At 45.5% G+C, this 15,518-nt stretch overlaps 1 protein-coding gene across 8 annotated transcripts in view; it reads right to left on the reverse strand.

Annotated features, from left to right (window-relative positions):
• Positions 1 to 15,518, reverse strand: part of LOC307128303 (NACHT, LRR and PYD domains-containing protein 3-like) — a 54,934-nt gene that overhangs the window by 21,872 nt on the left and 17,544 nt on the right. For 6 of the 8 annotated variants that reach the window (XR_013816765.1, XR_013816766.1, XM_079820051.1 and 3 more), the window contains exons 7-8: positions 12,468 to 12,638; positions 11,204 to 11,374 (exon numbers count right to left, since the gene is read on the reverse strand). Coding sequence is in view for 6 of the 8 variants with exons in the window: in XM_079820051.1 (XP_079676177.1) it covers positions 11,204 to 11,374; positions 12,468 to 12,638 (342 nt within the window). In the remaining 2 variants the exon portion in view is untranslated. Of the gene's footprint in view, positions 1 to 11,203; positions 11,375 to 12,467; positions 12,639 to 13,727; positions 13,774 to 15,518 lie in introns of those variants that run through there. The other 2 variants (XM_079820055.1, XM_079820054.1) reach the window with 1 other exon arrangement.

The raw sequence follows: 15,518 nt of genomic DNA on the forward strand, positions 1-15,518 counted from the left end.
GTTCTGTGTGTGATTTGGCTAACTTGCTAGTAAAGCCAGTGTTAGAGTTCGTTTTGGGTTAAAGGTTCTTGCGACAGATATTTGGCTATAATCATTCTAAAAATACAAAAGTTAAAGTGCCATTCAGTAGCGATCACTATAGACCCGCAGTCTTTACTCTTGAGGACTGAACAGGTTCTGCTTGATCATCTTCACTAAAATGTTCTGTGTCTGATTCGGGCTCAGATTGGTGTGGTTTTATTAACGCCATCGTTTCTAATACTGACCAAAGCACAGCCTCCGGTAAGGGGCGTGACGTTTCCGACAAACGTGCACTAGGCGGTTAGCGAATCACAACACACTGGGCCAGCTAACCAATCAGAGCCCACTGCGTATTTTTGAGGGACTGGCTTCATACAACCCGGAAAGCATCAGACCGTTTTACAAGGAGGGACAGAGCAGTGTAGAATAAAGGTCAAATATATGAAAAATAAGGCAATTTTTTTTTAAACGAAGCATGAACACATGTTACAGTGCACCCCACAAACACAGTCAAGCCTTCAAAAGAATGTGTTTTACCACCCCTTTAATTTATTTGTGTCCACAAAATGTTGGTCAACTATGTTACAAACAAAACCTCCCCCAGCAACTCAAAAATGGTTTGTCCCAAGACCATGTGACCCGCACCATGTGATGTCAATTTCCTCTTTGGCGGCCATTTCAAACACACCATGGTGAGTCTCCTCTCAGTTTTTTCAATATTTGATATAGAAAAGCATATTGTCCAGGGCCGTATTATTAACCATCAACTATGTTATGTACATTGTCATGGCTAAAAAGTTTTATTTACTATAATGCAATTTTGTGTTGAATTCTTACATTAACCTGCTCAAAAAATGACATGTGGTTAGCTAGGCTAGGTCCACCATTTCTGTTATGGGGAAGAAATATGGAAATTGTCAACTAAGTTATGGTCAACTAAGTTACACCAGTGCTCAACTATCTTTCAACTAAGTTACATCAGTGCTCTATGGCATATCATGATCATTAATTGTTCCAATGTTATTTATATCCTGAACATGTATAGATATATACATTTATATATATATAATTTTACTTTTAAAAATGATACATTTAAATATGTCTCTGCAGCTGAGAGACAGCGGAGATACAGGGCTCGTTGTGATGCAGATCCTGAAAGAAGGGCAGCATATTTGGAGAAGCAGAGAGAGGGATGGCACAGGCTCAGGTCACAAGGAAAGTTGAAGACATGAATTTATGTGGTAGTGTTTGATCATTTCAGATTTTTGAATGCATAAAGGATGATTTTACGTCACTGTATTTGTGAATTGAAAGTTTTGTTAGTGTGCATTTCAATGTATTCTCTGTGGAATTATGAGCATTTCTGTACTGTTTAATAATTCTACATTTAAAATAAAAGGTTTTCACCAAAAGCAACTTTGCTAATTCAATTCTGTCTCATGAATAAAATATTGTCCATGGTTAACAATACAGGGAGTGCAGAATTATTAGGCACGTTGATTTTCTGATCATATTTTTTTTCCAGGCACATTTGACCAATTCCAAACCACAGTAATCCTAATAACTACTATTGATTTAGTATTTAATAATGTATAAGTGATATATAATTGTTCATGAAGGCTGGAAATGAAAATCACCTTATATTCAGGTGTGCAGAATTATTAGGCATGTTTTCTTTTACAGATAAATTGAGCCAAAAAAGAGATTTAACTCAGACTGAAAAGTCAAAAAGTATTAAATGCCCATGAGAAGGATGCAATACTAATGCAATACTAGACATTGCAGTTAAGGCATGACCATTGGACAGTGAAATGCTCGTTGGGTCAGCAGGATCTGACAAAAACATGTGGTGAAGAAAAGACACCTGTTAACTGCAAAAGAATTAAGAATTAAGGGTGAAACCATCAGGAACCCTTTAGTCTCCAGCGCCACCATTTTCCAAAGCTGCAACCTACCTGGAGTCTCCAGAAGTGCAAGGTGTCAGGATCTCAGAGACTTCAGTTAGGTAAAGAATCCTAAAAAATGACCCCCACTAGATAAGAATCACAAGCTGAAGTGTTGTAAAATACATGAAGAAGGTTTTTTTATAGGCTTTATGGACAGATAGGTTGAGAGTGACTCTTGAAGGACCAGCACCACATCCTCTAGTACCACTGTTTGAAGAATTCATCTTCCAGAATCTGGCAGTACGTTTTGGGAGTTCATTTTTAGTCCATCTCTGCAAAAAGGACTTCAGGATGGACTAAAATGAACTCCCAAAACGGTGGCGCTGGAGACTAAAGGGTTCCTGATGGTTTCACCCTTAATTCTTCACCTTAATTCTTAATTCTTTTGCAGTTAACAGGTGTCTTTTCTCCGCCACATGTTTTTGTCTGACCCTGCTGACCCAACGAGCATTTCACTGTCCAATGGTCTCGCCTTAACTGCAATGTCTAGTATTGCATTAGTATTGCATCCTTCTCATGGGCATTTAATACTTTTTGACTTTTCAGTCTGAGTTAAATCTCTTTTTTGGCTCAATTTATCTGTAAAAGAAAACATGCCTAATAATTCTGCACACATGAATATAAGGTGTTTTTCATTTCCAGCCTTCATGAACAATTATATATCACTTATACATTATTAAATACTAAATCAATAGTAGTTATTAGGATTACTGTGGTTTGGAATTGGTCAAATGTGCCTGGAAAAAAAATATGATCAGAAAATCAACGTGCCTAATAATTCTGCACTCCCCGTATGTCCAGTCAACTAGGTTACTAGTGTCAACCGTGTGATTTTCATCGTCAACTAGGTTACACTTAGATTTTTAAAGTTAAAATAGCCAATATTGATGTTGATGACATTTTTAAGCATTCTACTTATTTGCATAGGTTGGAGTTTACTATAACATCTTTTTTAATGATCAAAAACATCCTTGTCCACCAGGACAGTTATAAATGCATTGCATGTTCATCTTTAAAAAAAGGTTGATTATGAAAATAATTTTAAATAACAATTGTATGTGTGGCAGAAATAGACTCAATACTATTCTAAAAGTGCAAGACTGAATTTAATGGTGTTTATAACACCCTGTTTGTCCGTAACATAGTTGACAAACTCTGAAGTAAAAACATGTTTTTAATTTAAAAAAAATAAAAACCGTTCATGTTTAAGCTCTGCAGATAACAGATATGTAACACTGAATTAATAGACTATATTGAGACACTTAATGTTCCACTGAGAAAGGACAGTGCTCTTGTGCTTTTTTGCTGACATGAAATGTACCCTAAATTAGAGAATGACCCTACTACTGACGTAACTGATGTAACTGAAGAGACGAATTAGCATATTTTTATTAATATTAGAATAGAGTTCTAATGCATGACAAAATAAATCACATTTAAAATAATTATTGAAGAATTGTTAAACGTTAGAAAATAGTATTATTAAAAAATATATATTTCCCTGGATCTGACACATACAGGATGGGCAAGCTGTCAATGTGGGTCCAGGCCCACCCGTAGCTAGTGGTGTAGAGAACGTCTCGGTTACGGATGTAACCCTCGTTCCCTGAGGAGGGAACGGAGACGTAACGTTAGTGACTAACGAATGGGGGTTTCGCTTAGAAGCCTATCAACTTCGAGTTTTGAGAAAACGCCCAATGGCGTGCCAATGCCATGGGGCATGCGGAATTTGCATACGTAGCTCCGCCTCACTGCGTGAGTATATAAGGAAGTACGAGGCAATATCGCATTATGTTACCTGCTTGAGGAGCCAAGACTGAACTCCTGCGTTCCAGGCAACACAGCTCGATGTGGCGAGGGGACGTTACGTCTCCGTTCCCTCCTCAGGGAACGAGGGTTACATCCGTAACCGAGACGTTCCCTTTCGTTCAGTCACTACGACGTAACGTTAGTGACTAACGAATGGGGGTCCCAATATAATCCCGCCACTCAGCTGTCTTCCAGTGCCCTGCGTAAGTGTGAGTACCCTGTCGTAAGACTAGTACGGACGAAGGACTCCCACTTAACACAGGATTACCAAGGTACACTGGGAAGCATATCCCAGTGAGGGAATGCCAAGATGCCTACCCGTGGGGAGGACTTAAGAGACACATATGGCCCGGAGAGGGTTGCATATGGAAGATCTCTAGGGTACCAGCCGAAGGTGGATTTTTAACCCTAGGGGTGGCGGGGACACGCCAAGGGAAGAAACCCGCTCACTGCGGAGACTTACGGTGAAATACACATGTGGGGGTCGCCAGAGGGAACCATGCACATGGGGCACCTGGCCGGACATGAGGGTCTGGGCTCGAAAGGGCAGACTGAACTGATGTCGGCGTCGACAGTGCTGGAGGAGCTCAGGGCTCTCGGGGAACTCACCTGAGGAAATATCGCACGTATCCAGTCCGTGGAGTGGAGTGGCGAGCAAGCGAAGACACCTGAACCTGGTCCTTCACCGGCCCCTCGGGGGGGCGAGTACATAGTCGGACACTGGCTCCACTCGGAGATTATAGAATCTGGCGAATGTGTTGGGTGTCGCCCAGCCTGCAGCTCTGCAGATGTCTGCTAGCGAGGCGCCATGCGCTAGAGCCCAAGAGGAAGCCACACTCCGGGTGGAGTGTGCCCTCACACCAAGGGGACATGGTCGGCCTTGCTGCTGGTAAGCCAAAGCAATGGTGTCCACTATCCAGTGAGACAGCCTTTGCTTTGAGAGAGCACTTCCCTTCCGCTCTCCACCATAACAGACAAAGAGCTGGTCTGAGGTCCTGAAACACTGCGTCATGTCTACGTAGGCGCGGAGAGCGCGTACTGGACAGAGCAATGCCAAGGCTGGGTCTGCCTCCTCCAAAGGCAGCGCTTGCAGGTTCACCACCTGGTCCTTGAACGGAGTGGTGGGAACCTTGGGCACATATCCAGGCCGGGGTCTCAGGATCACGTGAGAGTTAGCCGGCCCGAACTCCAGGCACGCTTCGTCAACCGAAAATGCCTGCAGGTCCCCGACCCTCTTGACTGAGGCCAATGCGGTCAGCAGAGCCGTTTTCATAGACAGAAACTTAATATCGACCGACCGCAAAGGCTCAAAGGGAGGTCTCTGCAGAGCAGTTAACACTACTGCGAGGTCCCAAGAGGGTACGAGAGGAGAGCGAGGAGGATTCAGTCTCCTAGCTCCCCTCAGGAACCTGATGACCAGGTCGTGCTGACTTACCTTTTTGTTCTCCAAGAGATCGTGGTGGGCAGATATTGCGGCCACATATACCTTGAGGGTGGAGGGAGACAGCCTTCGCTCCAGCCCCTCTTGGAGAAACTCAAGCACGGACCCGATTGGACATTTCCAGGGGTCTTCTTGGCGGGAAGAGCACCAGGTGACGAAGAGGTTCCACTTCAACGCATAGGCATGCCGAGTGGACTCTGCCCTAGCGGAAGTGATGGTGGCGACCACCGTAGGTGGTAGGCCACTCAAACCTGCCGGGTCCCTTCTAGGAGCCACACGTGGAGGTTCCAAAGGTCGGGACGCGGGTGCCAATGGGTGCCCCGTCTCTGAGTAAGGAGGTCCGGTCTCAGAGGAATAGGCCAGGGAGGGGCTGTCGCAAGGAGAAAGAGTTCGGGGAACCAGGTCCGGTCGTGCCAGTACGGGGCGACCAAAAGGACCTGCTCCTTGTCCTCCCTGATCTTGCACAGAAGCTGTGCGAGTAGGCTCACTGGGGGAAACGCATATTTGCGTAGGCCCCGCGGCCAGCTGTGCGCCAGTGCATCCGTGCCGAGCGTGCCCTCGGTCAGGGAATAATACAGGCTGCAGTGGGAAGAGTCGTGGGAGGCAAACAGGTCTACCTGTGCGTCGCCGAACTGTTCCCAAATCAGCTGAACCGTCCGGGGATGGAGTCTCCATTCTCCCGGGAGAGGCTGAAACAGCGAGAGCTCGTCGGCTGCGTGGTTCAGGACTCCCGGAATATGGACAGCACGAAGGGACCTCAGGCGCTTCTGACTCCATAAGACGAGATGGCGGGCGAGTTGAGACATGCGGCGGGAGCGTAGACCGCCCTGGTGGTTGATGTACGCTACTACGGCCGTGTTGTCTGTCCGGACAAGCACATGTTGACCCTTCAGCAACGCTCGGAAGCGGTGCAGGGCGAACCGTACTGCCAGCAACTCGAGGCAATTGACATGCAGGAGGCGCTGGGGTCCTGTCCAGGAGCCCGCGGCTGCTTGTCCATTGCACATGGCACCCCAGCCCGTGGCAGAGGCATCCGTCGATACGACAACATGCCTGGAAACTCGTTCTAAGGGCACACCGGCCCGTAGAAAGCTGAGGTTCGACCACGGGGTGAGTGTCTGTAAGCAGGCCCGAGTCACTTGGACCCGGAGCGTGCCAGACTGCCATGCCCATCTCGGGACTCGATCGCGAAGCCAGTGCTGAAGCGGTCTCATATGAAGCAATCCGAGCGGCGTTACCGCGGCTGCAGATGCCATATGCCCCAGGAGCCTCTGAAAAAGTTTCAGTGGAACCGCATTCTTGCTCTCGATTTGTCGGAGGCAAGTCAGCAGAGACTGCGCGCGCTCGCTCGAAAGCTGCGCGTACATGGCGACCGAGTCGATCTCCATACCGAGAAAAGAGATCCTCTGCACTGGGCAGAGTTTGCTCTTCTCCCAGTTGACCCGAAGGCCCAGACGGGTTAAGTGGTGGAGAACCAGATCTCTGTGTCCGCAAACCTGCTCTCGAGAGTGGCCTAGTATGAGCCAGTCGTCGAGGTAGTTCAGGATGCGGACCCCGTGCTGCCAAAGGGGCGCAAGGGCTGCCTCGGCGATCTTCGTGAAGACGCGAGGGGACAGAGATAACCCGAATGGGAGAACTGCGTACTGGTATGCCCGCCCCTCGAAAGCAAACCGTAGGAACGGTCTGTGTCGAGGAAGGATGGAGACATGGAAGTAGGCGTCCTTCAGGTCGATCGCTGCAAACCAATCGTCCGGACGAACGCATTCGAAAAGGCGTTTCGCAGTCAACATCTTGAACGGAAGCCGGTGAAGGGATCGGTTCAAGATGCGAAGGTCCAGGATTGGCCGTAACCCACCGGTTTTCTTGGGTACAATGAAGTAGGGGCTGTAGAACCCCGACCTCATTTCGGCTGGAGGGACAGGCTCGATCGCACCCTTCGCCAGTAGAGTGGCAATCTCCGCACGCATGACGGGGGCATGGGCCCCGGTCATGGTATAGCGGACTCCCCTGTAACGGGGAGGAGCCTGCGCGAACTGAATCGCGTAGCCGAGCCTGATGGTCCGGGCAACCCAGCGGGACAGCCCCGGAAGCTGAAGCCAGGCTTCCAGAGACTGCACCAACGGGGTCATACGGACGACAGACGTACCCTGGGTGGGGCAGCGAGGCAGCGTTACCGGCGCGGACAGGGGAGGCTGTTGGGCGTCCCGGGGTCGGGGCACGGTTAACGGCTGCGCCCTGACAGAGGAGACCAGGGAAGGACTCGCGTTCCACGGGGGTCTGCTCTGCCAGGGGGCTGGCGACAGAGAGGGACGAGAGTGGCGAGACCCGAGGGTGGCGCGCACTGCCGTCACCGATCTCTGGGGGCTCAGGGATGGGGTTGTCAGTTCTTTCTTTAACCACATTAGGGTGCTGCTGACCCGGGGGCCAGCAGCTGAACAAAAGATTCTCCCCCGGCCCTCCACCGGGGGAAGGAGCGGCCCTGCCGCCGTCTCCTGGAAAGAACTGCCCATCCCTGAGCCGTCCGCATCAGGAGCGCCGCTTAGCCTGGCGTTTCTTCGCGGGCTGCGGGGCTGGAGCGGACTGGGACGCCTTCCTGCGGCTGCCTCTGCGCGGCCCGGGTGGAGGCTGCTGCTTGGGTGGCGCAGAGGCGGAGGAAGCCGCGGGAGGGCGTCCTCGGCGGCGAGCAGGCTGAGGCACCTGCGCGGGCGGTGGGGTGGAGGCAGCAGCTGACCGCCGGGGCAGGATGTATTTTATAGCCTCAGTCTGCTTCTGAGCGGCCGAGAACTGTTGGGCGAAGCTCTCGACCGCTCCGCCGAATAGCCCATCCTGTGATATGGGGGCGTCGAGGAAACGTGTTCGCTCGGCGTCGCGCATATCAGACAGGGTGAGCCATAAGTGTCTCTCCTGGACCACATTTGTGGACATCACCTGACCCAGGGAGCGTGCGGTCACCTTCGTCGCCCGGAGAGCGAGGTCGGTGGCGGCACGCAACTCATTGCTGAGCCCTGGATCAGCCCCTCTCTCGTGCATATCGCACAGCAACTTGGCTTGGTAAGCCTGAAGAGTTGCCATGGTATGCAAAGAAGCGGCGGCCTGCCCCGCAGCTCTATAGGACTTCGCCACCAGAGATGACGAAAACCTACAGGCCTTGGAGGGGTGCTTTGGGTCACCACGCCAGGACGAAGCGCTCTGTGGACACAGTTGCATCGCAACAGAACGTTCGACTGGGGGGACCCCAGTGTACCCATGAGCCGCGGCTCCATCGAGAGAGGTGAAGGCGGAAGAGGCCGCCAAACGTTCACGGGAAGACAACGGGGCCTTCCAGGAACGCGCGACCTCTTCATGCACCTCGGGGAAGAAAGGTATTGGAGGAGCGGCCGGACGGGTGTCCGAACGCGCCGCCCCCAAAAACCAATCATCCAACCGCGAACGCTCGGGCTGAGGCGGAGGGTTCCACTCCAGTCCAAGCGCCGCGGCGGCCCGAGACAGCATGGCTGTCAACTCTGGGTCCGACTCGGGCAATGCTGGCGCACCCGAAGGTGGCAGCACAGCCGAATCCTCATCCTCAGATGACTCCAGCCCACCTTGTGATGCGGCGATAGACATCACTTCCTCCTCCGCCGCGCCAAACACCACAGTCGGGACAGCAGGAGCCGGCCCCGATGTAGACGCCTGAGCGCGGACCGGGTCAAGTGCCTGAGAGGGGGGTGTGGGCAGAGGAACTAGCGTCTGAGCTTTGTTCCACACCGTCACCCTCAGATCACCCTGGTCACCAGCCAAAGTGCCGCCTCCAGAGGAGACCGCAGATTGGGGGGTGGCGGAGGGGACTCTCGTTCCGGCATCAGCACGGAATTCACGGAGTCTCGATCGAAGCACTGAGATGGCCAGGTTCCCGCAGAGAGAACATGAGTCATCCACGAGCGCTGCCTGAGCGTGCTGAAAGCCCAAACACGTCACACAGCGCTCGTGCCCGTCGAAAGAAAAAAGCGATCTAACGCACCCAGAAGTGCACGGACGAAACATCCTGAAAAGGACGTGTCACGTGCAAGCTCTTTTGTGAGAGGAAACTTCACAGTCGATGCCGAAGCGCCCAGGGAAACACACACCAGCTGGATGCAGACCACTGCACAGATCAGCAGGCAGGAAGTATGCGATCACTGGAACGCGCCGTCACACCAACACCGACTGGAAAGCTGCTCGTCTCGAAGAAGCTGACAGAGTCTCAGAAGGCTGTAGGAGTGAAGAGGTAGGTACTCTTGGCTCCGAAAGCAGAAACATAATGCGATATTGCCTCGTACTTCCTTATATACTCACGCAGTGAGGCGGAGCTACGTATGCAAATTCCGCATGCCCCATGGCATTGGCACGCCATTGGGCGTTTTCTCAAAACTCGAAGTTGATAGGCTTCTAAGCGAAACCCCCATTCGTTAGTCACTAACGTTACGTCGTAGTGACTGAACGAAAGGGAACTGACAGCAGCGCAGCCAGTGAACACGCGGTCCTTAAAGGGACAATTCACCTATAAAATTGTCATTATTTACTCACTCTAATATTGTTTCAAACCTGTATTCATTTCTCGATGACAGAATTTTCAGTTTTGACTGAAATATCCCTTTAATGTTAATACAACAACAAAAGACAAAGAGAAATCACTCACTGCTCTTGACTGAAAAACTAATACAGTAGCTAAGAATCAGTGTATATTTTATAGTGAAGTCTATGTAGTGTTTTATTTTTACATTCATTCTTTCAATTTCATACTTAAAAGCTGCTGTACAGCTCTGAGCTGCCAGTGTAAATCTTTATATATATTTATTTTATATTATCCAATACACTAGGAATGTGTACAAGGGTTTTTTTTAAGTTTTAAGTTTAAGTTGTAAGGTTTTTCAATTCTTTTAAGTAAAATAAAGAAAGAGTATTGCAATAAAAAATAGTCTTTTTTCTCTTTAACCTCTTGCGGTTCCTGTCGCCTAAGAATAGAATAACAAAAAATGTATGTGACAAGCCATCAGAACCGAACCGAACCGAAAACCGTGGGTAAAAACCGAGGTATGTATTGAACCGTGGACTAACTGTATTGTTGCATCCCTAATATAATATAATATAATATATATATATATATATATATATATATATATATATATATATATATATATATATATAGTATAAAATTAAAAGACATTTCTTTTAAATGTGTAGTGCAGCTTTTTAATGAGGCAACAACAAATGAGAGACAAAACAAGATAAACTATTAATATTCTTTTAGAACGCAAAAGTTTTATAGTATAAAAGGCTCCAATACATTATGTGCGCAGTACATCCAATACATCCCGTGTGCAGAATGAAGCAACACGTAGTCACAGGCTCATCAAATGCGGAAAAATCGGATCTCGTGCAGATTTTCGTGCAAATTGCGATCTGTGTCGGATGCGAGTAAAAAATTCAGATTTTTTTGTGCCAGTGTAAACGCAGCCTTGGCGTCTTTAATGAGCTGATGAGTTGAATCAGGTGTGCTTGATTAGAGAGACATCTAAACTGTGCAGTAGTGTTGTCAAAAGTACAGACCGCTATACCAAGTCGGTACTGAAATTTAAAAAATGTGACGCTTTGAGCGCTGTTGGGTGTAATCGTAAACACCTCTGACTGGCCATTGTGCTCACGCGCTCATCTAATGTGTCTGTGATTGTCTACAATGATCAATGCACGGGAGCGTTTGAAAGCACATGAAAGTGTTTGAAAGTGTTTTGAAAGCGAGAGTGGGAGCGAAAGCACAAGCAAGCGTTGACCAGCTAATATAAATAATATGATGAAATATTGACTCAATTTAAAGGATATTTTTTTATAAAGCAGTCATTTGTGTACACCTGTGATTAATTCTGTGCTTAATTAGTAAATCAAGCTAATTGTAGTCCTGAAATTTACATTAAATAATTCATCTTACTAAGGACAAAGACATGTGTGACTATCAGAGAGATGATCTTACTCCAGTTTCTCCAGTTTACACTGCGGATCCTCCAGTACAACAGAGAGCAGATTAACTGAATCTCCTAGATTATTCCCAGACAGATCCAGATCTCTCAGGTGTGAGGGGTTTGATCTCAGAGCTGAAGTCAGAGCAGCACAACCTTCATCTGTGACTCCACAATAACTCAACCTGTAGAGAACAACGACACACTCTTCACTCTCAGTTCAGATCAACACGTAACAGTCACAATTCTACACAGACTATTAATATGTCTAAATTCCACTGGAGATTTATCACAGTCATAAAAATAATAAAGAAATTCAAAAAGCTTTCAACACCTTCAAAAATCAAAAGGTTACTTTGGAAGTTTAGAGACAGGAAAGATGATCTTCATTTGTTGATTGTTAACAAGTGCAGAATGAGGCGTGGCAATTAGATATATATATATATATTGATATCGGTATATGATACCGATTTAAAAGAAAAATTACTGTGCATGCATTAGATCAACATGTTTGATTCTTCTACAACAGAGGTAATAAGTAATCCATGTCTGATTAAAACTGAAGCTAACCTCCAAACCCTGCTCTACTACATAAAACATTAGAACAACATGAAAGTGAATAAATGATGACAGCCTTTTCATTTGTAGCTTAACTATCCCTTTAAATATGAGCAAACCTAAATTAAGAATCATGACAACACTGTTGCTGACAATGAACGTACCATGAGGTCCTACAGGACATGCAGTGTTTCTGTCTTCCTAATGCTTCCTTAGTTCTGCCTCTCTGTTCTGCTTCACTTTCTTCTTCCAGTATATCCTTCTCTCCCTCCACTGTGCATTTCTATACCTCCACCGCATAATTTTCTCCTGCCTCTGCTCTTTGCCCCTGTTCTCCTGCATCATCTCCATCTTACTTTGATTTTTTTAAAGAAAAAAAAAATCTGTCTTTGTATCCCTTCCTCTTCATTTGAGCCTTCTCTCTCATATAAAACAGTCTGATAAAAACACATTAATGATGACTATTGCGTATTCTTTATCAAAAAATAAGAGTCATAATGTGTGCATCCTACTTAATTGCATTCGGCCAAAATGTGCAAGCTAGCATGTTATGTAAAGTGTAAAGATCGAGCTAACTGTATTGTGTACACCTGTGATTCTGTGCTGAGATTTAGTGTTTACAGAACATTTTATAAACTCATTTATGTCCTAAAATTTACATTAAATAATTAATCTTACTGAGGACAAAGACATGTGTGAGTATCAGAGAGATGATCTTACTTCAGTTTCTCCAGTTTACACTGCGGATCCTCCAGTACAGCAGAGAGCAGATTAACTGAATCTCCTAGTTTATTCAGAGACAGATTCAGTTCTCTCAGGTGTGAGGGGTTTGATCTCAGAGCTGAAGCCAGAGCAGCACAACCTTCATCTGTGACTCCACAATCCCACAACCTGTAGAGAACAATAACACACTCTTCACTCCCAGTTCAGATCAACACGTAACAGTCACAACACAGTTTACATTGGAAGTTTAATAATAAGAGAGACACAGAGGAAAGATTATCTTCATTTACTGTTAATTATTGTATGATCCACTGATGTTGAGGTGAAGGCTCAAACAAAATCAACCTTTTCAATGATTCCAGAACAAAGTAAAGAAAAGAGAAGAGCAGGTTATTTTGAGGTCATATGATGCATTGTCATGTTTTCCTTTTTCTTTAGTGTGTTGTGTAGCTGTTTGTTAATATTTAAGTCTCCCACAAAAAAGATGTATTGTAAAAGAGAAGGCAGATCCAGACCTGGCTAAAACACCTTGATTGAATTCTCCCTCAATGACCTACATCACGCTGTGGAAATATTTGCATAATGCCGCCCAAATTCATACGCAAAGAAAGAGGGCGTGGCTTCAGTAGTGATGTTGTCGCCTCCATGTCGTGAGTCGCTGTGCGTTTCTATGAGAAAGGAAAAGCAAGACTTTCTTTGCCCTTCCGAAAGTGAACACAATTAGGAACTAGAGAAAAAAGTTTGTTGAGACAAACTTTAAGTTGGCTTGAGAAAGCCGGACCAGAAAGTTAGAAAAAGTTTTAAAAGCTTAAAGTTATGATTTTCAGTTTGAAGTAGTTTGAAGTTTAAAGTTTGACGTGTTTGAAGTCAATACAGTCTATCAGAAAATAGATTAGCATGTTAATGGCACAATGTTAACATGATTAGCATGTTGCTAGCATTGTTAGTTAACACAATTAGCATGTTGCTAGCATGATGCTAACACGATTAGCATGTTTGCTAGCATGTTTTAAGAAAATGTTAACATGATTACCATTTACTAACATAATGCTAACACACTTAGCATGTTTTTAAGATGTTAACACAGTTAGTGAAGTGAAGATAATGGGTAGACGTTCCGTCTAGGTGCTAATTCTGGGTTTATTACCAGGTTCACTCAGGTGTGTCGGCCAGAACACCACTTAAGGCCAAATCTCCAGAGTATGAAATGAAGAGAGGAGAGATAGTTCTTTTTATTCTGTTTATTCCTTCTTCTTTCTTGTATAAGTGAGTTTAAAGGTGAGTATAATTTCGAGTGTGGTTTCTATAAAGATAGAATGAATACAAATGAATAAAGGAAACATATGCATACACTCATTCTTCCTTAAGCACTAATACACATTACAAACATAAAATAAACAGTAGTCAGAATATGACTATATCTCTTAAACTCTAAATGTAAGCAGAGAGAAAGGATTAAAATACTTATCAGATTTTCTACCATGCATTAAGTTGCAAATAATGTAGATAGAACTTACTGTCGTCTATGATATACTTTAAAGCATCAATAGCGGTCCAGATAATGATATCTAACATCACTTAATATTTTATTCAACTACAGAATACTTAACATTCATCACATCAAGAATTGAATGAAGTAAACATGTCTAAACCCATTTAACCCGACGCAGTCTGATGGACCGAAGCTAGAAAGTAACGTGCGAACGTGGATATAATTAACACAACGGTCGTGTAGCGACCCTTACACTCCTAACTCTCATCCATATCGAATATCAAAATAACAGCTGACAAAGAAATACAATATCTCGAGTAATGCAGCAGATTTACTTACTTCTTTCATTCACGCACACTCTGAGGAAAATGTCACTCACAATAATCCAACCGACCGATGATCTCTATCATACTGAATACTAACTGCGTGACAACCGACTGATCATCTCTATCGTACTGCATACTAACTGCGTAACGTCAGATATAGTATACAAACCAGCGCGCGCTTTCGCTACCCTATTACACGCACTGAATAAACGGGAGTGAAAGTGAAACATAAAGCACATTATGGTCAACTGTACTAAATAATAGCAACACTAACATAACTTTGGGGCCTTTTCTACAGTTAGATTTTTGCTAGCATAATGCTAACACGATTAGCATGTTGCTAGAATAATGTTGACACAATTAACATGTTGATAGCACAATGATAACATGATAAGCATGTTGTAAACATTATTAGCTAACACACTTAGCCTGTTGATGGCATTATGCTAGCACAATTAGCATGTTGGCTAGCACAATGCTAACACAATTACAGTTTTTCTCAGTCACTTTGGTGCATTTCTCACATCACTATTTACATTTGCACAACAGTCAGTTCAACCTCCACAACATTTAGTCATTTGTGCACATCATAGTAGCCGTTTCTCATTCCTTCCAACAAATTGCAAATGCTTTTGGACATGAATCAATTGCTTTCATACAACTCTCTGCTGTTTTATAACATTATCATTTGCTTATGTCATGTCAGTCAAAATTAACTATACTTGTGAATGCTGAATAGTCATTCCATATACAACTGAGTCATTACATACAAAAATATTGAACTAGTTGTCAAAATCTGTCAAGCAAATTTAACACATTTTTTAAAATCTTTTTTTTTCCTGAAAATGTCTCCTAAATTGAAAAATGTATCTCAGGTGAATCTCAACTTTCACTGATGATGAGAAGGGGTGTGTGAAGCATTAGTTGCAACCAATGATAAGCCACTTCTCTACAATCACTGTCAGAGCTGAATCCCATAAACCGCCCCTTTACAAGCATATATGAAGCATATTCCTCGTGGAAGAGGGAAGAGGGAAGAGGGGGAAGAGGGAAGAGGGGGAAGAGGGAAGAGGGGGAAGAGGGAAGAGGGGGAAGAGGGAAGAGGGAAGAGGGAAGAGGGAAGAGGGAAGAGGGAAGAGGGGAGAGGGGAGAGGGTGCGGGAAGAGGGAAGAGGGGAGAGGGGAGAGGGAAGAGGGAAGAGGGGTGAGGGTGCGGGAAGAGGGAAGAGTG

Source organism: Gobio gobio (genome assembly GCF_949357685.1).
Source record: "Gobio gobio genome assembly, chromosome: 6".
Classification (NCBI taxonomy): Eukaryota; Metazoa; Chordata; class Actinopteri; order Cypriniformes; family Gobionidae; genus Gobio; species Gobio gobio.